The sequence below is a fragment of the Hippopotamus amphibius genome, chromosome 2 (assembly GCF_030028045.1).
Source record: "Hippopotamus amphibius kiboko isolate mHipAmp2 chromosome 2, mHipAmp2.hap2, whole genome shotgun sequence".
NCBI lineage: Eukaryota > Metazoa > Chordata > Mammalia > Artiodactyla > Hippopotamidae > Hippopotamus > Hippopotamus amphibius.
In genome coordinates, this window is record NC_080187.1 from 195,085,600 (window position 1) to 195,113,376 (window position 27,777).

General features: G+C 41.9%; 1 protein-coding gene across 1 annotated transcript in view; it reads right to left on the bottom strand.

Moving 5' to 3' along the window:
- Nucleotides 1-5,159: 5,159 nt before the first annotated feature.
- Nucleotides 5,160-27,777, bottom strand: part of ONECUT1 (one cut homeobox 1) — a 36,585-nt gene continuing 13,967 nt past the window's right edge. Inside the window, exon 2 of the mRNA XM_057725293.1 lies at nucleotides 5,160-10,906. Coding sequence (XP_057581276.1) covers nucleotides 10,614-10,906 — 293 coding nt within the window. The 3' untranslated portion in view covers nucleotides 5,160-10,613. The remainder of the gene's footprint in view (nucleotides 10,907-27,777) is intronic.

Sequence of the window (27,777 nt, forward strand, 5' to 3'; positions counted from 1 at the left end):
TTTAATGCCCACTAAGAGTCCTATTTGCCACTCTTCCTGCTACTTCCTACCCAGTTGTGAGCTCATAATTCTGTATTCTGGGTGGGGTGAGAGAGAAATGGACCTCTTTGGCAGCATCCAGCACAGCTGGGGAAGATGGATGCTCACTCACATACTCTCATTTTCCCCTGTGGGAGAAATCACAAGCCAAGAAGTTCTCTCTTGGCCCTGAGCTTTGCTGTCTTGGATGATGCAGGTGAAGTCAAATTGTTCCTCTTACCTTACCCAGAGCATCCAATCTCACTTATTTTTGCTCTAATGTTGTGCTGGAACTTCTCTGCTGGACTCCTGGACTTCAACAAAAGCTCTCTTGTCCATGGGTAACTATCTAAGACAGCATTCTCCAGGGGCTCCTAGGCCACAGCCAAGAGGGTGTGGAGCCAGCTCACAGTCCATTGCAGGGTCCACAGCTGCAACTGAGGTCTGTATGTCTAGTACTGAATGCACAGGTGGGCGAGACTCCTCCCAGGTTCCTTGGTGTATGATGCTCCCACAAAGGCACTTTTTCTCCATGGATTGATGCCAAATTTTTATTTTCAAAGAGGGGATATGAGTGAGGAACTTCTCATTTGGTCATTTTGCTGATGCCACTCCCCAGGTGTTGGTTTCAATAGCGTTTTCTTAGGCTGCTGGTTAAAAAAAAGATGCCGTAGCCTACGACCAAAATTCTTATTGTCTTGGAGAGATGGCTTTTTTTCTTTTTCTTTTTGGTAGTGGCTTTTGAAACCTAATCCTTTTCCCTGACTCCAAATAAAAAACTTTAAAGAAGATGCCAAAGGCAAAAATACTACCGCTTAACATTTTCTAAGGAACTGGCTGGCGTAATAAATGCTGTACCATCCTGACCACAGCAACTTGAATAAAATTCAAGTGGAGAAAAATGAATGACCTGGTCATGGAGACCTCTTGTGGTTCTATCGCTGAACCAAGTTCGGTTTGCCTGATGCACCGAGATGCCAAAGTTTGCAGCAAAGAGAAGGTTTATTCACAAGTCGGCCAAACTAGGAGACTGGAAAATAAATCTCAGACACATTTCCCTGAAAGCAAGGGGGCACAGGGTATTTATGGGATAAAGAATAAAGAAGCAGGGCAGTCTGAGTTGTGGGGAGCATGGGGGAAATATGATTGGAAAAAGGTGCGGGAACCATGGTTCTGTGCAGGCATAACTGAGCTACAGGGCTTGGCACCTTCATAAATGGAGGCACTTGGCATGACCTGAGGGTGGAGTTTTCGGCCCTCTAATGTCAAAAGGTCACTGAGTGGACACCCTTGTATACCCTTGGAGGGTCAGTGGTCCTATCCAGTCTTCACCAGCTCAGCTGAAACTAGCCACAGCTGGAAAACAACTCAGGCAAACATCTTACTGTTTACACTATGTGCCCCTAGAGGACATGCAAGTCTTTTGTAGCAACAATTGAAACGACCTTGATTAGTGAAGGCAGGTGAAATGGATTTGACTAAAGATTACTCATGGTTTCAGTAACACATCAGAGGGTCGAAGGTTGGGTAAAGTTTAAACACCGAAGAAAAGAGCCAGGTGCCTTCTGTCCCATCACCTGCTTCATGCCCATAGACACATACATACACTGAGTGTGTCACACTCAGCACAAGTATGGACGTGAGGACCCTGCTCAGGAGGAGAGAAGTAGGAAAAACTGCTTTGGAAGGAACTGAAATTAAGTAAAATTTATAACTGTTTGCTATCTGCAAGCAGTATGTACATACACTATTTTCAGCACTTTAATGAAATAGAAGAGAAACACTGACCATCTTGAGACTTCCGTGTTTCTTCTGGCTTTCCTCCCCTGGGCTTTATTTATAACCTTCCTCCCGTTCTTTTAATAGCCCTAGGTTCTCCCTGTGGAGCTTTCCAAATCTATCCAAATTAACTCCACTCTCTTACGGATTCTGTAGTTGAAACATTTAGGGGATGGTGTTTGGGATGCCTCCAGGAGTCTCCCCCTCCTTTGTAAGCCTCAAAGTCAACCCATCCTTCAAAAACTTTTACCCAACAGATAATTCTTTTTTCCTTTCTGGTGTCCTGGTACATAGACTTTAAGATGGAGACCTCTTCAGGATCAACACACTGGACCACTCGAGAGGGCCCCATTCATATTTTATTCTACAGCTTTTTTCCCCTCTACCTTTGGAGAATATGATGTAATTATTGGGATTATGTCAATAAAGTAGCCCTGCTCTTATATTTAAAAAATGAAAAAACTTGACTTAGAAATTAGTGTTTTTCTTAAATTGGAAAAAAATCTGCATTTAAGGTATTTACCAATAATAATAAAAATAGCTGAGATTTATTGAAGATTTGTTATATGCCGGACACTGTGCTAAGCATTACTTACTTCAAATCTCGAATTCTCACAGCAACCCTACATAAATATCTATATTATTAGAGATATTTATCTCCATTTTACAGATGAGAAAACTGAGATTTAGGGATATTAAATAATTAAATTATTTGCCCAAAGTCACATAAGTAGTATTCAGTACAGCAGGAATTCCAAACCCAGTTTTCCTTTTCCCTGAGCCAGGCCTCTTAATCAATCAGTATACTCTCCTAAAATACAAGAGGATCTTAATTTCTCAGCCCTCTCCTAGCTCCACACACAAACAACACACACATACATACATGCACACACGTGCACGAGTTATTTTATTGGAGAGGATTTTTAAAGGCATCCTCTCTAATAATAATTTTCATGTCTTCTGAGGGTCAATCAGGTTAATTATAAATGGCTAACATCTACAAATAGAAGGTCCCACTTCCATTTAAAAACATTCTCCTACTCTACTAGAGAACACCTCTTTCTTTTCTCCCCCTTAATTAATCTTTCTTTAAATCATGGCATTGGCTGGAGTGCTCAATTTCACCCTTCCTCCAAAGAAAACCCACGAGCTACTCACTGAGGATTGCGGAGAGAATAAAAACAAAAGAAGGCAAGAATTGTCTAAATTTAAAGTGCTGGAAAATCCAACATTTTATTTACTACATTTTGGTGACTACATAAATGCTGAAACATTTTAACACTGAAAAGCATGATGGCATCATCACTTGCTTTTTTTTCTTTTTTTCTTTTTTGCTTAGCAAACACAGCAGATGATATTGCACGGCATAAAGTGAGAACAGTAGCGAAGCTTAAAAAAAAATGAAAGAAACCTTAATGCAGTACAGGAGATACTCATAAACAAACCAGAATAATGCCTAATGCATTACACTTTTGTTGCTACACACAAAAATACAGAAGGAGCGTTGGACAGAGAGAAAGAGAGAGAGACAAAATATTAGCAAACAACCATAACTGGGTACAATAATCATTTAGTCTGAAATGTAGATGCAAAGTAGAAACTACCACTGCTTTCTAATTGACAAAGAAAATGACAGCAACATTTGCCTTTTATCAAAAATCTTCTAAGCCCCTCATGGTTAGGTTTTAAAATTAAGTATTTAATTATGTATTTACCTTTTTTTTTTCTTTTCTTTTTTTCATCGCTAAGGAAGAACTCCCTCTGCTCTTGGAAGATTTTCTACTCTACTGATCTTTTTTTTTAATTTAATTTTTTTTTTTTTTTACCTGATGATTGTCTTAGGCACCCTCCTTACATAATAAACCATCAAGCTAACTTGAACAGGGAAACTGAGTCACACTCAAACAATAGCTAAGGTCAAAGGTGTACTGAGAATAGAAGAGGGGGAAGGTACAGGCCTAAGTGAGTGACAGATGGGCTGACTTTAGAAGGGACAAGAAACACGGGGAGATATGAAGACAACTACCGAAGCAAGTGGAAGACAATGTTTTAAAGTTTATTTTGTTAAAAAATACTTGTCACTTGGTTCAGACGGCAAATGTAAAATGAACTCACAATGATTATGTGATAAATGCAGAACATACTACAAAAAAATTGAGACTAACACAGAAACAGAAAATACGACCTTGTGAATACAAGTCTGTTCAGTGTTTCATTGCTAATGGCAAAAGTCCTCTCCCTCAACCATTTTCCTGGGCTTTCTATAACTCACTGCACAGCATTTGTATTAAAAACAAATAATCAATGCTTACCAACAGAGCACTGAATGATCCTGCAACTCAAAGCAGATTTATTGCCCTATTAAAATACATAACGAGTATAAAAATGTTTCTAAGAAAATGTAACATTTCACCCAAAGTCTAAACCCTCCCTTTCCTTCCCCACCCCAAACACCCCTGCAAAAGAAAATAAGGTAAAATTCTTGTATTGGGAGAAAAAGTATTTACATCTATGGATTTATGCCATGTAGTTGAAGCAACGTATTTCAGCAAAATAAAACAAAATAGCGGCACCGGATCTTCTGAGGATGCCCTGGTCAGCTGAGAATTCTGTGTGTGTGCTGATCTGAAGCAGGGCCAAGTATCTGAACAGCCTTGATTAAGGGGGCCTGGGGCAGGGACCATCTTCAGTGTGGACAAGAAAACTAGTGGGAGGATGAAGAGTGGGAAGAGACAAACTCAAATAGGTCTGAAGTTCATTCACCCTGGGACTCTGACATTTGAGAATTCTCCTAATTTTGGTTGGAAGGGGGTGGTTTAGGATGGGAAGGGGGTAATTGTGGGTAGTAGATTCCCAAAAAGCCAAAAAAGTGGAGAGGAATATGTAGTGTTGAAACATTTTTCTTACATTTGATTGCTAATTGGGGCTCAGCAATCCTGTTTTGCTTCTTCCATGGGTTGGCTAGACAGGCAGAGGCTGTGTCAGCTGCCCCCCAGCCTTGACTTTCTAAGGTCATGGAACCCTGATACTCTCTTAGCTCTGCGAAAGGAGCTGTGTCTTCATGTCCTGTCCCCTGCCTTGAAGCCGTTCAGAAACTTGGTAAAACTTAAGAGGATTTCCAAATTCAAGTTAGCTTGTCTCTTTGAGTTTTTATACTTTTTACTTCTCATATCCGGGCGAACGGTTAAAAAAAAAAAAAAGTAAACGGTTAAAAAAAAAAAAAAGTAGCAAAGTATCTCACAAATGCCGGTTCTTTGAAACAATAAACAAGTCTTAAATTCTTTGGAATTTCAGGTCTAACCTGTAAAGTAATCTTTTCTTAAAAAAAAAAAATAAATTAAAGGAAGAATATGAGTAATGCCTTTTTTTCTCTCTAAGTGACAAAAAAGACTATCTTGAAACACTCATTTTTGGCATGTACAGATTTTTTGAGGGGGTAGCCTGGCAGTGTTCACAACACACATTGAAGTGCCTGCTAAGAAAAGCTGAAGATACACCCTGCAGTTAAGAGAAGCTCTTGCCTTCAGCTTATCTTAGCACTGAGAACAAAAAGATTGTAACATAAAGCTTTGGCCATTTCCATTCTACTATATACATTTAAAAAACGACACAGTCATAAATTAATGCAGTGATTAAATAAGCTCATATAAAATGTAATTTAAATTAAAAAAAAATCACAGCACATTATAGAGAAAAATAGGAACCAGTTTCACAAAAAAGAGATTATATATACTTTTTTACCCTGTGGAAACAAATCTACTACTAAAACACAAAAACTTCATACGTAACCATCAAAACAAAAATCCTTTCTTATTCCATTCTTGCATTTTTACATAACCCTTAACCCACCTGGGGAACATTTCCAGAAATTAAGTCTTCCTTGAGCAACAGAGCAGTTCTTCTGAGAAAATAAACCCCAAAACCGAAGTGGGGGTAGGGGTGAGGAACATCCCAAACGTACAAACTACAAAATAAATAAGAATTATAAAGTTTTTTTTAAAAGTAACCTTAACAATTATCAAACTAGTAAGTTCTGCCTTATCACATAGACTCTCTATACAACATAACCCTAAAACTTTATTACTATGAGGTATTTGGAGGAATTGGTAAAAGTGATGCACGGCCTGCCTGGTGAAGGGACTCAGTGAAGTGGGGGGAAGTTTGAGAGGGAACGAGGAGGAGGAGCTTTGGTTTATCAGCAAGAAATTGGGGGGAAAAAAAAGTCATCCTTTGGTATCAAAGAAAGTTTCATTGCATGGTTGCACGGAAAAAGCACCACGGTGAATAATTATTCCTTTTTTTTTTTTTCATTAGTGGCCTTTCTAAGAGGCTGAGGTATTCAAAGAGTATAAGGTGAGAGAGGTCAACAGCGGTTTAACACTTTGGTTCAAGCAAGGCACTCATCCTAGGAGTTTACAAAGTTTGCAACATGTTTGCTTAGAGATTTACAAGTAGAACTAGCAGTCATAAGAGTAGTATTTTCTAATGTTGTTGTTCTCATTATCGTATCATTATTATCAAGAATGAAGACACGTTTACACACTGAGTGAAGAGTGAGGCAGGGAGAGGAGGTGGGGGAGGGAAAAGGGGGGGGGGGGCGTTCCCTCTGCAGACCAAGGCCGTGCATGAAAATATCTTTGGTATTCTTTGGTATCATCAATGTGATTAAAATCACCAATGGAAATCGAGTGAGGTAGCATCTTTGGTTCACACTATAAATAGTAGATCTTTACACTTTTTTTTTTTTTTTTTTTTTTTAACACGTGGAAGTAGCTATTTCTTACCTTCTGCTTCTTTGTCCTTACTATTTAGGAAATAGTTACCAAATGCACTGTAAAGCTAACCACACCACAAGAAAAATCCAGAAGGCCTCGCGTCTCAAAATGGCCTCTGGTGTTTGAATGCACCCTAAACAACTAGATAGGAAAGGGAGACGTGCTTTCTCTTTGTTTGCTAAATGCATAGTTCTCATCCTTTATGTACAAAGGAGGGAGGACACCTTTCTTAGGGAAAATGCCTTTATAGCTCATGTGAAAATGTCCTAGGACTCTTTGGTATAGCAAAGTTTGCATTTAACCTGCAAAGACCGCTTGTTCACCTGCGGTAGCAATGGAAGTGGCATGAATCCAAAAGTAGCTTAGAGTGTTTACTTTTTTTTCTTGGAAAATTATGCGTTTGAGGGGCAGAGTGAGTGACATGTTCAGTTAGAACTTCTAAATTTCCCCACACATTTTCTTTGGTTTTGGGGGGGTCTCTTCCAGCTGCATCCAGGAACTGGAATACTCAGTGCCTGACATGCAGAATTCTTTTACCTGAACATTTATTGATGTGTGGGCTTTTGGGGTGTCCAGATGTCACACCTCCCACTCTTTCTTGGCTCCCTTTCAGGGAAGCTTCCGATCGTGAGAGGACCTGAATGATTTATGGGCAAAGACAGTCTAACTTCTATTCTACCAAAAAACAAAGAAACAAAAAACCCCCCAAACCCAAAACATGTTATTTGACGTGCAGTTTTGGAATAAACAAGCATACAAAGAAAATGAGATTTTCTTAGGTGAATTTTGCTAAAGGATTGAGAAATGATGGGTGAACAAATGGTACGGGATCTGTTCCCTTGAGGTGGTAGGTGAAGAAACCTGAGCCATAAATTAATGCTAGACTAAGAATGGAAGCATCTTCTACGTGCCAAGGCAGAAGCAACAGAGAATCAGTCATACATGATCTAACAGTGTATTGCTTGTGAGAAGCTGAGTTTTGTCCATTAGGATCTCTAAAAAGAAAAGGTTGTGGGTATGCTTAAACAATCAAGTAAAAAAAAAAACAAACACACTGCTTTCCAGGCTCTTATTTGTGCATCTGTTTTATGAGAAAATATATCTCTAGGCCCTGAAATTGCAAAATGGGTGCAAATTCAATGCTGGTATGAAAATTATCTTTGGTGTTAGCAAATAGGATCATTGGTTATTTAAAAAAAAGACCCAAACATTATGGGGACTTCCCTGGTGGTCCAGTGGTTAGGACTCTGCGCTTCCACTGCAGGGGGTATGAGTTCGATCCCTGGTTGGGTAACTAGGATCCCAAATGTTGGAAGACGCAGCCAAAACAAAACAAAACAAAGAAACCCGAAAAACCATTATGGTGGGAATATTAAAAATGTAGCAATATTCTTTGAGATTGTGTCTACACAGTACCAAAATAATTGGCTGAAAATGTAAATTGCAGTTAGATTAATCTGAGGGAGTTATATAGGAAAAACAAAGCAAAAGACATGGTTGTCTGAATTCAACTTTCGTTTTCCCTGGGGTATTGAATTTGGTTAGATTGTGTGTAGACACAGCTTGAATCCTGAATTTAAAATTCTCATGTTTTAAATAAATAAGGCTTTCCTCCCTCCTAAATGATAAATACATTATATATCTGTACCTTGGCCCCTTCCTTTCCTGGAGAGAGAGAAAAATCACATCAGTTTTTTCTTTTTCCTTTATGTCATTGACAAGATTATATTTTTAGCAAATCTCTAAGGGTAGCCATTTAAATGATCTCTTTTAATAGCTGAACTATAATTGTGCCATATTTAGAAGGGAAAATTTAAAGATGGAATTTGGGGTGAGATTAAAAAAATACTAAGACAAAATGTGTCATGGCAAATGCACTGTTTTGTCAAAGGAGAAGTATGTCTTGGTTTCCTTTTCTCATTCCACAGCAGACATGAAGGAGACACAGATGGCTTGTGGGTTTAGCCTCAATGCTCTAGGTGTCTGACTCTTCTAGACCTGGACAAGAGGCTGAGATCTGATCCTAAGGAGTTAGGTTTTGTGTCAAAATGGTTTAATTTTTTCTTTAGCATTTTAATGAATCTCAATAAACAGCTTATTGTTGAGATAATATTTAATTTTATATTTCTAGTTAGGTGTGGTGATTCAGGGTACCCAGTTCTTCACCTGCTAGTACAAATGGCATCCACTTACATGAGTTACAGTTCAACTGAATCCAGAGAGAATTTTTCTAGGAATCAAGTGATTCACTTGGGTACTACCAGAACAACTACATTATCTTTTTTTTTTTTTTTTTTGCCTTGATTTCTATAGCCCTGGTTAAGTGATTTTGAAAAATAGAAATTTAAAATTTTGTATTTGGAAGTTCAGGTCTAGTTTTTATCTGTCCCTGTTAGAGAGTGGAATCTATGTTATAAAATTTTCAGCTTAATGCTGTAGCAAGAAAGAATGTAGTATGCTTTGGAGGTTATGCTTAGTGAAATAAATAGCTTAATACCTATGGAACCCAAGGTCTTGTCTTCCACTAGAACTCTCACTTTTTCTATGCAGTTCCACCATTTCTTGGTTGCACCTGCTATTTTTATTGGTGTCCAAGTCACAAAATGTCTGGGGTTGGCAATAAAATTAGTTTGATTATATTTTCAGGATATAAACTACATAATTTATTTTAATAATAATGTTGGTCTGCTTATTTTGTGTGTTTGTAAAGTATTTTAAATAGGTATTTGGTGTCAAATGCATAAAGCAAATTTAAGTCAAATTAACCTAAGTATGGGGTCCTTTATTCAGTAGCCTGTTACTAAAAAGCATTACTTTGAACAAATTTTCTAATTTGGTTACCTGTCCTGTTAAACTTAATTTTCTAAGCTTACAAATGGGTCCTAATTCCAAAGAATCCCCAGGTTTTCTCAGCTATGAGCAGATTATGAAATCATGTCTATATGTCTACTTAAGTGACATTTATGGATTCCAAAAGAGAGTATGCCATCCGGATGTACATGTACACTGCACTGACCTCTCTGTGATGATATTCATTGCTTCCCTGAAGCTACATTCTTTCTTGCCAGTTCTGAAAACTAATATTTCAAATGTTTCAAGAGTCATAAATGAGTCATGATTCTATGTGGTGTGTGTATTACAGCTAGATCAGTTCATACGTATAACTTTACATAGTATCTTGTGTAAAAATAGCTTTGGTTATTAAAATCATTGCAATAAAATACCTGCACTATAATATTAAGTGTGTTCTTTGGTACCTAGGTGATTTTCTTTTTTAATGGATGGACTCTTGTTTCATTTTCTTAAAAAATATCTGAACATTCCTTAACAAACAAAGAGAATGCACTGGTTTAGGTGTCACTCAAATTTCTTTGCTGGGTTTGAATCTGCACTTAGGTTGTGGGCCTGGCAGGTTCAAACGCTAGGCTAGACGACCAAAATTACAATCCTAATCCAATGAACTCAGACAACCCCACGCTATGTTGGTTGTACTCCTACAGCACAATCCTTCCTGAAGACCAGCCCTGCCTAAGTTCCTAACCACTGGTGGTGGTGGTAGTGGTGGTGGTGGTGATGGTGGTGGTGGTGGTGGTGGTGGTGGTGTGTGTGTGTGTATGTGTGTATATTCACACCCACACCCACACACAGTACTGAGACACCATACACCTTCGTGGCGCGGTGGAGTGGATGAGAAAGTCTGATCTTAAAGATGTCCACTCAATGGCTCGAAATCACTATGCCCCAAACCACAAAACAGCCAAGCACAGCGAGGATGATCATGGACTGAAGCTGTAAGATCCAGTGGTGCCTTCCCGCTCGTAATTTTTCTTGCCAAGTCGTCACCCGGCTGAAGTGTGTGTCTCCGAACAAAGTCAGGATGCAGGTGAGCTAAGTCTTTGGTTTCTTTGGACTATAAATAACACTTTTTTTTTCTTCAAATATTTCTAAGTATAAACCTGCTATCTTGAGGTCCTGGTCTTTAAAAATTTTTTTTTTTCATTTAAAGCTTTTCCACCGAGGTTTCAGTTCGTGGTTATTCCTTCATGCTTTGGTACAAGTGCTTGATGAAGAAGATGAGTTGCCTGAATTGGAGCTGCCCTCGTCCTGCCACTTGTCCAGACTCCTCCTCCTCGCGTTCATGAAGAAGTTGCTGACGGTGCTCAGCTCTAACCCCAGCTGCTGGGAAATGGTGATTTGCAGTTCTTTGGACGGACGCTTATTTTCCTTGAATATTGCGTGTAGAGTTCGACGCTGGACATCTGTGAAGACCAACCTGGGCTTTTTGGGTGTGTTGCCTCTATCCTTCCCGTGTTCTTGCTCTTTCCTTTTGCATGCTGCAAAGAAACACAGAGGGTGTTAGAACAGACCACCTGGGAGAATCGAGAGTAGAAAGGAACAGGCCATGAAATCTGTTAGGCATTCCTCAGGCCCACTTTCTGTCTGCTGACCTCTCATTTTAGCACCATCATGGGCTGGGAGGGAAGTGTGACCAAATCATTGAGAATGAGGAGGAGGTTGTGGAATTCTGTGAGTCCTGGGCATGGGTCCTGGCTTTGACGAGTATCTGCATTTTGTTGGTGGTACATCAATGAACTGAAACCTGGGCCTCGATTCCTCACCTGCAGAATGTTGGGTTTTAGACAAATGAACTTATTGTTCAAATTTTTATATCACCATCTGTAAGGTGGGTATAAGAACATCTACCTTGCTGGGTTGTGGTAAGGATATATGAAACAGAATTAATGTTAACGAAAGTGCTTTACAAACGCGAAGTCTTATCACCTAGAAGTGGTTGTAGCCCTCCCCTTCCCCCCCCCCCCCCCCCCCCCCGACCTCCACCATCAATGAATCTCTGCAGCCATCCCCAAATAACCATGCGACTCAAGTAAAAACAGTGCTCTGGTTGTGCTAATTCAACTTTAAGACAAGGCTCCTATGCCCTAACTCCAATCAGCTTCTTGACCCTCAGCTCTCCTGTCCAGGGGTTCTGGAGAAGCCATGGTTCTGGCTACACTCTGACGTGCGCGCCAATCACAGTGAAGGGCAGACAGGGCGGGCACCCTCCTGGTGGAGGTAGGGACTGTCGCTCTTCCATTTCTCCTCCAGCTGGCTGCCCTGCCTACTGCTGTCTCCTGCTCCCCCTCCTGTCTTTTTGTATTCCAGGTTCTCAATTCCTTCCTAGATGGTTCACCAGCCCCTGCTAGATGCAGCCTCTGTGCTCTTCCCAGGTAGCCCTGCTCTTCAGCCTGTCCCTACCGTTCATTCCCAGCGGCGCCACATTGTGGATTTCCCTGAGGCCTCAGGGGCCTGTTAGCACAAATTAGCTCCGCAATCAGAGCAGCTGAAAAGCAAATGGGTAAAGATTGAGGAAGCCTCCAGTCTTCGGAGTCCAATCTAGGAGTCTCCGAGTTTTTTTAATCGTGTGCTATTTAGTAAAAAATGTTTTGAGTATTATATTCCCTTATATTATTTTCTTATAAATGATAAGCATGTGTTACTATACTGCTGTATTACAGACATTATAAAGCATATACAAAATATGGAAAATTTTAAAGGGGAAAAAATAACATAAATAGACATAGAAATTCTCTTCTACAGATGCATCAGCTTGCCCAGGTCCCAGAGTGCCCTTGCCTCACTCCAGGGGCCACAGGTCCAATATATCAGGAAATACAAGAATAAGAATTTCAGAATGGACATGAGGAAGACCTCAGTCATAAAAAGATGTTTAGGCTAGTCAGGTCTTCTTGTGCCTTTTATCACACATTCCACAGATCACTGGCTATGCCCTTTGCCCACCATGATGGAAAGCAGCAACATACTGGGAAAGATTTCATTAAATGCCCAGCTTCCTCAGAGCCTTGAGCTATATATACTGGACTAGGTGAGAGTCCCCAAATAGAGTCCCTCCCTCCCCCGCCAGGACCCCACAGCCTTCACTGGGCAACTAGATTGAGTCCCTGAAAAGAAAAGCTGACTAGACTGAAGTCAAGTCCAATTAGTTAGTCAGCCCATGTAGACACAGCTTTACGTAATACTGATGCACATGGCTGGTTCATTCATTCACTTACATTCAAAATGAATATAACACAAGCCTTTCTCTTAAGGAGGTCAGTCTAGTGGGTATGTATGCAAATAACTGCAAGAGTATGGAAAGAGTATATAACAGGGTGTTATCTCTGCTCCAGGATATTAAGGACGGCATCACACAAGAGGAGTACTTCGGCTAGGCCCTGAGGATGAATAGGAGTTTGCTAGTGAGAAAAGTGGGGAAAACTCATTCCCAGCAGGGAGAACAGCATTCGTGAAGGACTGACAAGTATTAGAAGATTGGTGGTGGGGCAAGAGTGCATGCAAGGAGGCGAGCTGTGCGGCACAAGGCTTCACAGGTAGACAGAGATCAGATGTGAATTATCTCATAGGTAAGGGTTTGAGTAAGGGTGTTGTGTGATTAAATTTGAGTTTAGAAAAACCCCTCTGGTCGTGTAATGGGGTATAAATTGGAAAACAGCAAGATTCAGGACAAGTATGCTGTGGTATGCTACTCTGGTGCCTTCCGGGAATAAGGTACTCATTCTTGCACCTGCTAGGAAAGGCTAGCGGCTCTCAGCTGAGACCTTAGCCAAAGGTTATGCCACCTTGGGGTGGGGTCGCAGGGCTAGCTACATCCAGTGGGGGATGGGGGGAGTAGGGGATGGGAGTATGGAGGGTGGAGGTTGAAGACAATGTATTGGTTTAAGGCTCCCCCACCCCAAACACTTGCAACAAGTAGGGACAACTCTGAAGGGTTATCCAGTTCCAGAGAACCCTGTAGGATTGGTTGAGGCTCATTTTGCAACTACATCAAATTTCAACTTCTCCATCTATCTGGTCTTACTTCCTCCACTACCCCCGACAGGGGTTCATCTCCATAGCCCGCTTCGATAACTTTCCTGCATGCAAGTCTCAGAGTCTGTTTCTCAGAAAACCTGACCTAAGACAGAAGTCAATTAGAAAATCAGTGTAATGAGGACCCCAAGATAGACAATGGCAGCTGAAGATAGAAAACAGGAAGCAAATTTAAGAGCTTCTTAGAAGGTAGAGTCAAGAGGAATTAGTAACAACAACCTAGCTGGGAGGATGGAGTTCAGAACATCTCCCGGGCTTCTGATTGGATGCTAGTAATGCGGCCATTAGGGAATGCGGATGGAGAAATGAGTTTTATGAGAGCAGTAATCACTTCTATGAGGGACAAATCCATTTGAAATGCATGTTGGACATTCTGTTAAAGATCTCCAATACGTGGTTGTGCAGCAGGTGGCAGGATATATGGGGCCTGGAGCTCAGGGGAGAGATCTGGTTTAGGAATATAGACTGAGAAGTCATTAGGGCTCTAGATGGTAAACTGCACAGAACACATGCATGTGGAAAACAGATAACTGAGCACTGGGTGCAGGCTCAACTTATTTATCATTCAAAAGGCAGAACTAAAGGATATCACAAAGAGATACCTATTTTCTACCTAACTAGGGTATCTGAATGATTTCAGTGTGATCCTTGGCATTTGATAGGACTGAGTGAGCTGAAGCTACTGCAGAACCACCCTTTCCCAAACAGAGTCAGAGGCATGATATTGTCTCAAACAGGAGTTATTCGAAAAGATGGTTTGCAGGCCAAGTACACTCAGAAAAAGCTACTATATAGCCTCTTGCTCAAAAAGCATAATATGTGTTTAGCACATATAATTATGTTTCCCAAATTTATTTAATTCCAGAACCCTGTTTGGTAGAGACTGTCTGTAAATGTCTCATACAATACTAATGTTGGGGGAAATGCAGTTTGGAAGTTCCTGCCCTGAGCTCTCAAGTACTGCAAATGTCACAACGTCAGAACCTGGGAAGTGGGATTCTCCTGGAGCAAGGAGCCTGGCTGACTCATCCTGTTTCTCCAATGCAGGCTGGCATAGTTTCTGGCTGTAAGGGGAGCTCAATACCCGTATGGGTACTGGATGGGGTGTCTGTGACTAAATGCGTGTGGTTATATCTGGAAAGAACTTGGTGCAGAAGTTGGAGCAGCTGAATAAGAAAGCAGAGATATCTGTAAAATAGAGAGTGGGCTAAAGCTTGTTGAGGGTCAGTGGGTAACCTCAACAAGGAGCCCAGAAGAAGCAACGTACAGAAATAAAATATGCTTCTAGAAGCTCCTAGAGAATTATAGTTGTGAGGCCTGTTAAGAGAATATAAATGAGAGCAGTACTTTGGCATTCCCATGGAATTCATTTCAGGATAGAGATTACCCACTATGAGGTAGGAAACCAGCAACTGGTCCACACAAGTGTGCAGTGGGGGGAGAGAGAGAGAGAGACAGACAGACAGACAGTAAGAGAGAGAGAGACAGTAAGAGAGACAGAGCAAAGTCTGACAACAGGAACTGCTGCTTAGGGAACAGCATTGCATGTGTTTTATGGGAAAGTTAAATTTTTTGTGTGGGTGTACAGTTTTCATTAAAATAGAGAAGTAGTTACCATAGAATTGGATTAAAGGGAAGAAGATTCCTATTGCATATGAAACGTAGTACTGAAGAGGAGGAAGATCTGTCATGAGTCGCCTCTGTGAAGGTGGGCAAGCAGATATGTTTGCAAGACGAAGTAGCAAAGTGTAGTGGGGCTGTCTCAGGTGACTTTGATCTTCTCTGGCAGTGAGGTCACCTACAGTCAGTACTATGTGGGAGACAGAAGCAGGGGTGGAAGATGGTAAAAGGCAGAGAATGATTTTGCGCACCATGAGAATAAAAGATCATAAAGAACTTTTGTTAAAAAGGCAGTGCATGAGGACATGGGCAAAGGACAAGCTTTCATCTCAGGCATGCCTGGGGCCTATGCTTTGCCCATAGTTAGCAGGACAGAGTCAAGGGTATTTCAAGAAATATGAATTCTGCAGGATGTTGAAAGGCATTCCATGAACAATGAGTTTTAGGTCAGGCAGTTTGGAAAATGCTGAGTTAGTTAAAGATTAAGCAAGCTTCTTTAATGAAGGACTTTTCAGAGCCTTTAATACGCTAATGTGCACTGATACTTTCTAGCTTATGGGGTCTCCCAAACTTATATGATTAAGCAACTCTTTATTCAGGGAATTTCTCTCAGAAACGGTGTTGCTTAGAACAGCATCTTTCAAAATGTGGTGGCCACACCTATGCTGGTCTGTAAACTGTTACTGACCTGCAGCAAGATCAGAAAGTCGAGAATAAGCAGTTACAAAGTTTTACGGGAGTTTGACATTGCTCCAACATTCTGTGATTATTGTTCTAGTAATACATTTTTTATCGTATATCAAAACTATTGGCCCAGAACAGATGGAATTCAGAAACTAGTCCTTCACTACATACAATTGAAGAAGCCCTGTCTTAGAATACACTTTATAAAACATGGTGTACAGTAACATCCTAGAATCAGCTGTCAGCCAAGCATTTGTGTATCAACTTATATCCATTTTCCTGATTTAATGACACAAAGAATTTTACAACATCTAAACTGCTGATAGAGCTATGCAAAAGTCTGCCAAGAATTTGTCTGGGAATAAGTAGGCACACTGCTGTACACCTGAAAATAACACAACATTGTAAATCAACTATAGTTCTATAACAATTACAAAAAAAAAAGATCTGTTGTACCAAATTAAAAAAAGTAAGTAGGCACAGACATATGGGCCTGGGAGATATTTATAAAGCCAGATGGAATTATCATACAACTTCTTAGATGAACCTGAGCTCACAGGATACAAGCTTAAGTCCCAGCTCTGTGGCCACTGATAGATGTGTGATCTTGGACAAGTTTCTTACCTTCTGGAGCCTTAGTTAACCCAGCTGCAAAATAGAGGACAACGGTCTTTCCTCACAGGATTATAATAAGCATTAAATAAGGTAAGGTATGTTGAAAGGATTGTTAAAACTATAAATGCTTAAGAAGTGTTCTAGATGTTTGCAAATTAATTTTCTGATCCTTCTTTTCTTGTTTGGTCAAGATGCAAATATAAACATTGAATTTACACAGCAGGCTTGGGTCTTTGCTGTGTCTCTAGCCTGCGGTATAAACTTGGATACATCACTTGGTGTCTTTTTCTGTATCCTTCCAAAGAGCAGGCAGTGTTCTAAGGCCCCTGCAGGCTTGAAAGCCCTGTGAATCAATGAATACACCCCAGCAGTGTCTTTCCTGGTTTACAAATATTACCTCAGTTAAAAAATTTCCAAGGTAATCTTACTCTGTCTTTTAGAATATATAGCCACTATGTTGACTCTTCCATTTCATCTTCTCTATCCTTATGGCTTCCCCAAAAGAACAGGTGATGACTGCAAGGAGACTAGCCAGTCCTGCAAACAGTCTAGATCCATGTTCATCTGAATGAAGCTGATCAAACACAAACTCACATTCCTCGCAGTTGCTTCGACCTTATAAGCTTTAGAGATTAAAACAACAACAACAGCAACAACAACAGACCCAGTGAACAGTTAAGCATTTCCCCTCCTAGGACTCTGAGTCATTACACAATAGGTACTTTGTATTTTCACTAGTTTCTACTTTTTCATTAAAGTTGTAGGAAAATTTGCCTAACTTGCTTCCTGAGGTTCTTGGTATATTTGTCCCAGAGTTGGCTGCTTCATATAGGATAGAATTGTGGATTAGAAGAGGCTGTCTTGTTGGGGGCAGTAGTGTATGTTTCAACGTGCCCTTATGGAAAGTATGCCAAGGGCCCAGGTGGAATGAGGGTGTACTTTATATTCCCAGTCTATGAGGGAAGAAGGTTCTGTAAGAGCACTGCTCTAGTTGTCAGAAGTTTTGGGTTCTGGTTCTGGCTCTTTCATTAATTAGTTGAATAGCAGGGCTAAATCCCTTAACCAGGTGGGGTCCAGGTTCCTTAATTGTATAATGAAGGGGTCTGACTAAACTTACAATCCCTTCTAGGTGCAGCTCAGTGACTTGATGTGGGTAAAGAGCTTTCAACGTCACTGCAGTGGGAAGATGTACAGTTCAGATTTCTACATCACAGATGGGCACTTGGAGAAGTGTGAGAGTTGCACTGTTCACTCCAGCTGACTCCCTCCCTGGCCACATCCCCTCTTTTGTCTGACTATCCCTGTGCCACCACCTCCTTCTCCCTCCTGGCAGGCAGTGGGGAGAGAAGACCTTTGGGGCAGAGCACCTGCAGATGAGGTAGGAAAGGGAACGAGATCTGGGTGCTTAGTAAACAATATTACCAGGTAAGATCAGAAAGTTGAACTTCATAAATTGTAATCACAATTTGTAAATGTCCTTTGGAAAATTTTCACTTATCTTAGTTACACTAAAGAGGAATATGGAGAAATGTGTGTGTGTGTGTGGTGGGGGTGGTGGATGCACAGACAGACAGGTGACCAGGGAGCCACCGTATCTGCTAGAACAAGATGGGGATGGAGCCAGATGAAGGGTAAGCCATGTGTCTGTCACTTCAGAGATGTTATTTAATTTTAGCAACAGCTCTGTGAGGTATCACATTTAATAGGAAATTTGGGAATTTAAGCTAAGGAGAGGACAGTTTTGGCTTCAAGATCTGGATGGAGAACCCTAGAAAGGCAGGATGAAAGGACTGGGGTGGGGCGGATGAAAAAGAACCAGGCTTGGGTGATTCTAATTAGATTTATTTGGTAGTCTGACTCTAAGGGACTGAGGAAGGAGACTGTATGCCTGCAGCTTCCCCAACCACATATGGTTTTTACCCTGGGATTCCTTACACTATAGCCATGTACTTTCTCCCTCCATACAACTGCTTGAGGGTCTGCTGTCCTAATGTGATTGAGGGGAGGTGGGCCAGCGAGCAGTAAGGGGAAGGGCTGGGATTCCAGGGCACCATGAAGCTGCCCTGCCATCTCAAGACAGTGTGGCACTTTAACAGGGGCCCGCTAGCTTCCCTGTTAAGGCAGGTGCCAGTGCTGAACACTGCAACCTGCAGGGCTAAGTGCTCTTGAACAGGTAAGCCTGCAATGTCCCAACTCACCCAGGGGAGGTCCGGCCTGGATTTGGAGGAGGAAGGTCCAGGCAGCTGCTAGGGCCCTCAGTTCCTTTGCTGCTCCAGTGCCTCCGGGGCAGGTAGGGTGCACTGGGAAGGCCAAAAAACATACCCTGAAATTCTACCCAGATTCCTGACCGATTTGGCAGGGACATCCCTGCACACCCTGCTCAGGGGAGCTTGGGGGCTTCAGGGGTGGAGAAAAAGGATGAAAAAGCAGCGGGGCCAGAATAGGCAAATCCATAAAGACAGAAAGTGGTTGGCGGTTTCCTGTGGCTGAGTAGGTGGTGGGGGGAAATGGGAGGGACTGCTAATGGGTATAGGGTTTCTTTAGGGGGAGGAGATAAAAAGGTTCTAAAATTGATTGTGGTAATGGTTGCACAGCTCTGTGAGTACACTAAAAACCACTGACCTACACCCTTTAAATGGGTAAATTGTATGGTATGTAAATTATTTCTTAGTAAAACTATTTAAGAAAGAAGTAGCTGGGCACACATGCAGGGTGAGCCCTCCGCTTTCACTCCCCACCTGCCACTGAAAGGAAACCTCTTCTGGACCGTGGCAGGGAAAAGGGGGTTGCAGTTCATGTCTGCTGAGCCCCCAAACACTGTCTCTGGACACCTGAAGCTGCTTTTCAAAGTAAACTGTACAAGACTATATATGAATGTGCAGGAACAAGCATGCACGTAAACCAAATTTCAGTAAAACGAGAATGGAGGAACCGCGGAAGTGAACGTGGCAGGTTCCCAAGCCCATTTTATAGGCCACCACCTGCCCTGTGGAGATCAAGGAGCCAGTGGGTGGGCTGCCACAGCTTCAGGATTTAGAGCTCAGACTCCAAGAGTGCTGGGTCATGATGCTATCTGCTTTGCCTTGTTATTTTGCTGTCCTGTGCATATTTTTATAAGCCAGGCCCCTAGTTGTTTTGGGGATGGGGCAGCTCTTAAGCTGCAGATTTAGAGAACACAGTATAAAGTACAATTTGAAAAGCAGTTCCAGTGAGTTCTAACTGATACAGCCACGGGCAGCCTTTACACGGGAAGGGAACTCCTGCACAGACTATCTGGAAACGGTGATGCCCAGGAAAGGGAGATGGAGCCAACACAACCTCCTGGACACAAGCTAGTTTTGCTGGTGTCTGTGCCTTTGCAGGTTGCTCAAGCACCTATGGAAACTTCTGGGCGTGCAGACGAAAGATCTAATAAAAAAATGCAAAGAGCAGATGTTCTTAATCAAGAATGATCACTATAACTCACCCCTGTACTTTGCTTTATGGTGCTTAAAACACCTTCATTAAACCTTCCCATGTGATTCCTACAAAACTCAGATGAGGTAGAAATGGGTATTATGAAGAAACAATGTCAGAGAGGTGAGGTGACTTGCCTATGGGCACACAGCTAGTTAATCAGGGGACCTCCAACTCACTGTGCCCAGATGTCAGCACGGTGGACACATCGTGAAAACTTTCCTCAGGATGGTTAAACGGGCAGGAGCAGCTGGTGAGGGGAGTCTGGGAACCCAGAGCCACGGTGCGTAGAGCAGAAGCAGCTGGCCAGCCAGGCGGCAGGCCTGTTGTCAGCCAGACTGGTCTGGCTCTGGCCAAAAGGACTGCAGTTGGCCCATCCAGGAAAGTGGGCTGCATGGAAGTTGAGATAAAAGGAGTTCAGGCAGTGAAGGGGACGGAGGACCCACACCGACCTGGGAGAGTCTAGTTTTAGTAGAGGTGAGTCTAGTTTTAGTAGGGGTGCAGAAGAGCACTGGACCCTATTTCCATGTGGATATCGGTTCTGAGAGGAAGCAAAAGAAAACTGAGCTGACCCAAAGGAAAAGGAACAATGGGGAGCAGCTAAAGACAAGAGAGGTCTGATGCATCAAACTCAGGTTGGAAAAGTCATGCAAACCTCTTACAACCCCACCCTGTTTGCTTCTATAACTGAGCTGTCCAGGGCAGAGACCTGGCTTCCCACCCATCTGCTGCCTGGAGTCCTTTTGGAAAGAGCATATAAAATATTTCCATCCACCTCTCTTCTCCAGGGAAAGCTCCACAGCTGTAGCCCAAGAGGGAGGGCTTTTGGACTTTATGATCAAAGGAGGGCAGAGGCTGCCTGGGCCTCGGAGGGATGGAACAGGGTCAGATGAAATGTAGGCTGCCTCCCCTGTGCTAAGCCCCACACAGTATCACCTTAGGATGCCTTTCAACAGCTATGGGAGGCAGGTACTGGGCTCCCGTTCCTGCCCCCCAGCCCTGCCCCTGGCTCACAGCCGGGGAGGTGCCCGTAATACGCACTGCTTCTGATTTCCACCCGCCTGTCTGCCTGACCTGCTTTAGACAAAGCATTTATTTAAGAATAAAATCACGGTGGTGGTTAAAGAACAAGTTTACATGTGTTTACGAATGCACAGCTTGAGGCTCAGAGGTTAAGGGATTGGCTCAAGTTCACCCCGACAGTAAATGGTGGAGCTGGGATCAGAGCCAGGGCAGGACCTGGTGATGGTGTGGAGGAGGTTGGAGGAGGCAATGGTACAGAGGAGGTGGGGCTCAGGTATTCCTCAGGCACAGACTGGGAGGACATCAGAGAATCATACCAGCTTTCACGTTCCATGGCTCCTGAAACAGCCCTTTTTGTGTGATTCTAGACTCTCTTAGTTCTTCTCCCCACAAACTTTGTCTTCTCTCAGTTGTTCTGTGTTCCCTCTGGCACAGGCTGAACCTGAGACAGACAGGTGAGCTGGGAATACTGTTGAGTGAATGCATTTTCATACCCCTGTGATACTTGCACCCATCCCCTTGCTGGCCATTCATGGTCACATGCACAGTTTCCTGAGCACAGGCCCAAGCTTTCTGAGACTCACCGGAAGAGACACGACCACCTGACCCTTCCTTCTGTGAAGCTCTTTGCCTGCATTGCAGCTTCAAAGGAACCAGCGGGAAGAAAAGCTACTGCCTCGCACCTGCTCCTTCAGTCAGTAACTAAAGGTAATGTGGCTCTTTAATGAAAGGTTGGCTCAGGAATTCTGATTTTTATTTTTATTTTTTAAGCTCTTTATTGGAGTATAATTGCTTTACACTGTTGTGCCAGTTTCTGCTGTACAACAAAGGGAGTCAGCTGTCTTTATACATATATCCCCATATCCCCTCCCTCCCGTGACTCCTTCCCGCTCCTGTAAGTCATCACCGATCATCGAGTTGACCTCCCTGTGTTATGCAGCAGCTTCCCGCCAGCTTTCTGTTTTACATCTGGTAGTGTATATATGTCAATGCTACTCTCCCACGTCGTCCCAGCTTCCCCTTTGCCCCCTACTCTGTGTCAGGTCTGTCCTGTTCATCTGCATCTTTATTCTTGCCCTGCCACTGGGTTCATCAGTACCACATGTTTTAGGAATTCTGGTTTTTAAATTTCTAAGCTTCTGTTAACGCCTGATCCATTGGGGTTTTATTACATCAGTCTCCCTCATCTTAAAGAGCTCCTCAATAGTTTGGGCCCCAATAATTGGAAATATGTGACATGATGCCCTAGTTATGATGTTGATTCTGCAAAACAGTCAAAACAAATGCCAGACCTGATGAATTACAGGAGTATTATGCATTATTATCTCATGCAGGCCTATTGTGAATTGTAAGTCTTAGCTTATTGATCCCATTTCTTTAATTAATAGCCATATATAACACTTTAGAATATTCACAGCAGTTGAAAGTTATAAAATGGAACTCCTTCAAAAATAACCTATAATTTTGACTTTTCGCTAAGTCATCAGACATTTTTCACCGTTAATTTCAAATTAGTGGTTTTTCTCGCTTGCATTTCTGGAAAGTCGTCTGTAGAGTCCGTTGTAAACACTGTTCTCCCAGTGACATGTGTATCACTGGCCTCACAGGGGTCTCCAGAAAGCCTGAGCGGAAAGCTCTTGGTGGCTGCTCCATGGAGATATTCAAGGACCTTGACCCTCAGACCCCAACCACCTCTTCCATCTCACTTCCCACAACTGCCCACCCACTATCCACACTGAGCCACACTGCTCAGAAGTCAGTCCTAAATACACTATTCACACCTCTATTCCTTTGCTCAAGCTGTTCCCTCACCCAGAATGTCCTTCCTTCTCTTTCTTTTCCTTATGAAATCAAGGCCCAGCTCAAGCATCTCATTTTCTATTAAGGCCTCTCCATCCCCTCTCTCATCTGGGGAGAACTGTACCCACAGAGCTCCTCAAATACTTAGTTATTACCTACCCATCTCTCTCACTAGGAAACCATGAGTTCTGTAAGAGCAGACCATGGATTATTTCTTTGGCATACTCAGCATCCTTGTTGGATAAATAAGTTGGATGTGGCCCCAGAGGAAATGGGGAGACATCCAAGACACGGTCCTTTTAAAGTCCCCAGGTGATTCTAATACAGAGCCAAAGCTGAGAACCACTACTCTAAATCAGTGCTTCTCAAACTTGAGTGTACAAACCTGAGTCATTTGGACATCTTGTTAAGATGAAGATTCTGATCCAGCAGATCTGGACAGAGCCTGAAATTCTGCACATTGAACAAGCTCCCAGTTGTTCACTGTTCAGTTGCTGGTCCAGGATGGTACTCTGAGTAACCAGGGTGTAGAGTCCAGAGCAGAAATTGTAAGGTGTGGGTCAAATACCTGAACATCACCTGGGAGCATGAGGGGAGGCTTGTTCATAATATACATTCTGGAACCCTATCCTATCCCTACTGAATTAGATTCCCTGAGACAACGGGATCCACAAACACACTTTAAACATGTTTCCCAGGTAATTTAGAATAAAGTTGGAGGAGATTCTATCATTAACTGATAGAAACTCCTAATGCCAAGAGGCAGAGGGGCAGCTGCTGTGGAGCTGGAGAGCACCCCCTCCGGCAAATGAGGGTGCCGCACACCCATGCCTCCCTCTTCGTCCTGATTATCCACCAGGCTGGCAAAGGAGCAGAAACAAATAAGTGACGGCTTATCTTCTTTTACATCACACCTCCATGCCCATGTTGATAAAAGGACTGTATTTAGTCTGCACTGGACCTGTTTTATGGTTGTTACATTCAGGATATTTTTAAAGTATTATTTTACATAACAACATGCTGGCACAAAGGTGCACACACACACACACACAAACATATCACAAACCTGTTCTGCATATTTCAGGCTGTGCTTCTCAAACTTTAGTATGCTTTAGAATCATTTTGAGAGCCTGTAAGAACACAGATTACTGGGCTTGTCCCCTGAGTTTCTGAATCAGCAGGATTTCTAACAAGTTCCCAAGTGACGCTGGGACATAAGTAAGGGGAAGAATTGCAAATGAATACTACAGAAAAATTTTTTAGCAGGTTTGGTTCTTTTATGGATGTGGGTGAAGCAATTTTGAAATTATTTTAGATGTATTACAGGATTGAGCAAACAAGTAAGTGTGTGTGTGTGTTGGGGGATGGATATGCTTTTGGCTGCCAAGGTTCTCACTGTAGAGGAAGGGACACAACTGCAGAATGAGAGTAGGGAAGAAAAAATCCTATGGGGATATATTGCAATTAGATGTGGAAGTACTTGTGCGAACTCATGATTTTAAAAAATAAGTATGTAAGCATGTTTATGTGCACATCTATAATATATATGTATGAGTGCATATGTATATTTGTGGTGTGTGTGTGTAAATATGCATGCATATATTTCCTGGATTTTTCTGAGGGGGCCAAAAACAAAGTCACCCTGCTAGCTATGAGCACACCTAGTGCCCAGGGCCTTCTTGGTCTCTAATACCAAACCCCACCAGAATAAACCAGGGTTCATCAAAGAAGGGGCAGATTTTAGGGCTGCGACAGAGTAGGTAACAGATGAGCTTGGAACCTCTTATTAAGATGCCAGAAAGTTAAAAAAAAAAAATGAAGGAGAAGGAGGAGGCGGGTGGAGGAGGAGGAGAAGGAGAGGGGAAAGAAAGACGGAAGCACGTCACTAGAACACAGGAGCCAGATTAAAGGGGCTCCTCCTGTCAAATCTGAGACAGCTTGAGCACCAAAACAGGTAAGTACAGAACTTAATTAGAAACCATTGGGAAAAAAGGCATGCATGAATCTTATCCAATAGTATAAGTAAATGTGAGAGAAGGGGCTTTTGCTCACAGAAGAAAGCTGAGAGCTGACTGTCAAGGCAGGAGTGCTGGAGATGGAAAATCATTTTGAAGCCACCACGATAAAGAGTAGGTCAGGCACCCACCTCCTAGAATCATGGAAATAAAATCAAGAATAAACAAATGGGACCTCATGAAACTTAAAAACTTTTGCACAGTGAAAGAAACCATAAACAAGACTAAAAGGCAACCCTCAGAATGGGAAAAAATAATTGCCTATGAAACAACGGACAAAGGATTAACCTCCAAAATATACAAGCAGCTCATGCAGCTTAATACCAAAAAAGCAAATAACCCAATCCACAAATGGGCGGAAGACCTAAATAGACATTTCTCCAAAGAAGACATCCAGGTGGCCAACACACACATGAAAAGATGCTCAACATCACTCATCATCAGAGAAATGCAAGTCAAAGCCACAATGAGGTATCACCTCACACCGATCAGAATGGCCATCATCACAAAATCTGGAAATAACAAATGTTGGAGAGGGTGTGGAGAAAAGGGAACTCTCCTGCACTGTTGGTGGGAATGTAAGTTGGTACAGCCACTATGGAAAACAATTTGGAGGTTCCTTAAAAAACTACAAATAGAACTACCATATGATCCAGTAATCCCATTACTAGGCATATACCCAAAGAAAACCATAATCCCAAAAGAAACTTGTACCATCATGTTTATTGCAGCACTATTTACAATAGCCAGGACATGGAAGCAACCTAAATGCCCATCAACAAATGAATGGATAAAGAAGATGTGGCATGTATATACAATGGAATATTACTCAGCTATAAAAAGGGATGAGATGGAGCTATATGTAATGAGGTGGATAGAACTACAATCTGTCATACAGAGTGAAGTAAGTCAGAAAGAGAAAGACAAATATTGTATGCTAACTCACATATACGGAATCTAAAAATGGTACTGATGAACTCAGTGACAAGAACAAGGATGCAGATGCAGAGAATGGACTGGAGAACTCGAGGTTTGGGAGGGGGCGGGGGGTGAAGGGGAAGCTGAGACGAAGCGAGAGAGTAGCACAGACATATATATACTACCAACTGTAAAATAGATAGCCAGTGGGAAGTTGTTGTATAACAAAGGGAGTCCAACTCGAGGATGGAAGATGCCTTAGAGGACTGGGGCAGGGAGGGTGGGGGGGACTCGAGGGGGGGGAGTCAAGGAAGGGAGGGAATACGGGGATATGTGTATAAAAACAGATGATTGAACCTGGTGTACCCCCCCCCCAAAAAAAAAAGAGTAGGTCAGGCAAGAATCAATAGACGCTAAATCTGTGGGGAATTTTGATGAGGAGTAGGATATTTGCATAATCTTAAAGTATCTCCCCACAGACTGCTTATTAGCTGTAAGAAAGAGAGAGAGGAAAACAAAAATGATTATACAGTGGAGAAATTAGGCAACACCTCAACCAGGTGATCAAAATTAACTCTCCGATTAAATGAGAGCCAGACAGACTTCATGGGATTCCAGATGTGATCCTCTGAGAAGGACACACCTCACCCGTGCAGCTTTCTGGGCAAGAAAGCACCACCTCAATCTAATCATGAGGAAGCATCAGATAAACACAAAATGAGAAAATTTTTTTTTTTTTAAAGTGGGGACTGTATTCTCCAACCATGTCAATGTTATAAAAGGTTAAAAAATGCTGTGGAAATGTTTACGATCAAAGACAAAAAGAGATATGGAACTTAACCCCAGACTGGATCCTCTCCTGGAGAACAATGCTGTGAAGGACACTGCTGGGTCAACAGACAAAAGTGAACCATGGATACAGAAGGGAAGGTTCGTACTCTTGGAAATACATTCTAAAGGATGTAGGGGTGAGGGGCCATGATGTATGTAACGTACCCTGAAACGGTTCATGAAAAAAAATTCTGTGCATATGAGAGAGAGAGAGCGCACGCAAGCATGTGTACAAATGATAAACCAAAAGGGGCAAAATGTTAACATCTGCTCAATCTGCTCAATGGTATACGTTCTTTATTTTGTTTTTGCACCTTTTGAAAAATTTGAAAAAAATTTCCACATAAAATTTTCTTAAATCGTGCTTTTGATAAGAAAGTTTGTTGGAGAGGTTATGTACATTATGATACTTATATAAAACATTATAGTCATAAAATTCATGTTTGCCCAATCGATTTATGGGCCAACCTAAGCATCCAAAAGTAGGGGATTGGTTAAATTATAGCAGAGCTGTAAAACATAAAATGTGCAGAATGTTTTCTGACCCAGCGTGTTCCAGGAGTAGAGGGAGGACTCTGACCTCTTTGCAGTCTTGCAAACTGTAAACACCCTATCTATACACATCTGCTGAATGAATAAGTGCTACTCATGAGGTATTGGGGAGGGGGCAGGGATGGTGGAATTACCAGGGGTTTTTCTTCTCTCTGTGATTCTTTTATATATCTTCAAATATCCTATCATAAATTTAATAACATGAAATTTTTAATTTAAAAAGTTATAACATAGTATGTATAGATCATCCAATTGAGAAGAGATTGGAAAGATATTCACAAAAAGGGGGGTTATCTCTGGGTGGGGATGTTATAGGTGATTCTCATCACCTTTTTTCTTGATTAGTAGTAATATCTTTACAAAGAAGTTATTTTTAAAAGGCGTTGGACCATCATTAAAAAGTCTACAAATAATAAATGCTGGAGAGGGTGTGGAGAAAAAGGAACCCTCTTATACTGTTGGTGGGAATGTAAATTGGTGTAGCCACTATGGAGAACAGTATGGAGGTTCCTTAAAAAACCAAAAATACAGTTACCATATGATCCTGCAATCCCACTCCTAGGCATATATCCAGAGAAAACTCTAATTTGAAAAGATACATGTACCCTTATTTCACTGCAGCACTATTTACAATAGCCAAGACATGGAAGCTACCTAAATGTCCATTGACAGATGAATGGATAAAGAAAATGTGGTACATATATTACAGTGGAATATTATTCAGCTATAAAGAAGAATGAAATAATGCCATTTGCAGCAACATGGATGGACCTAGAGATTGTCATATTAAGTGAAGTAAGTCA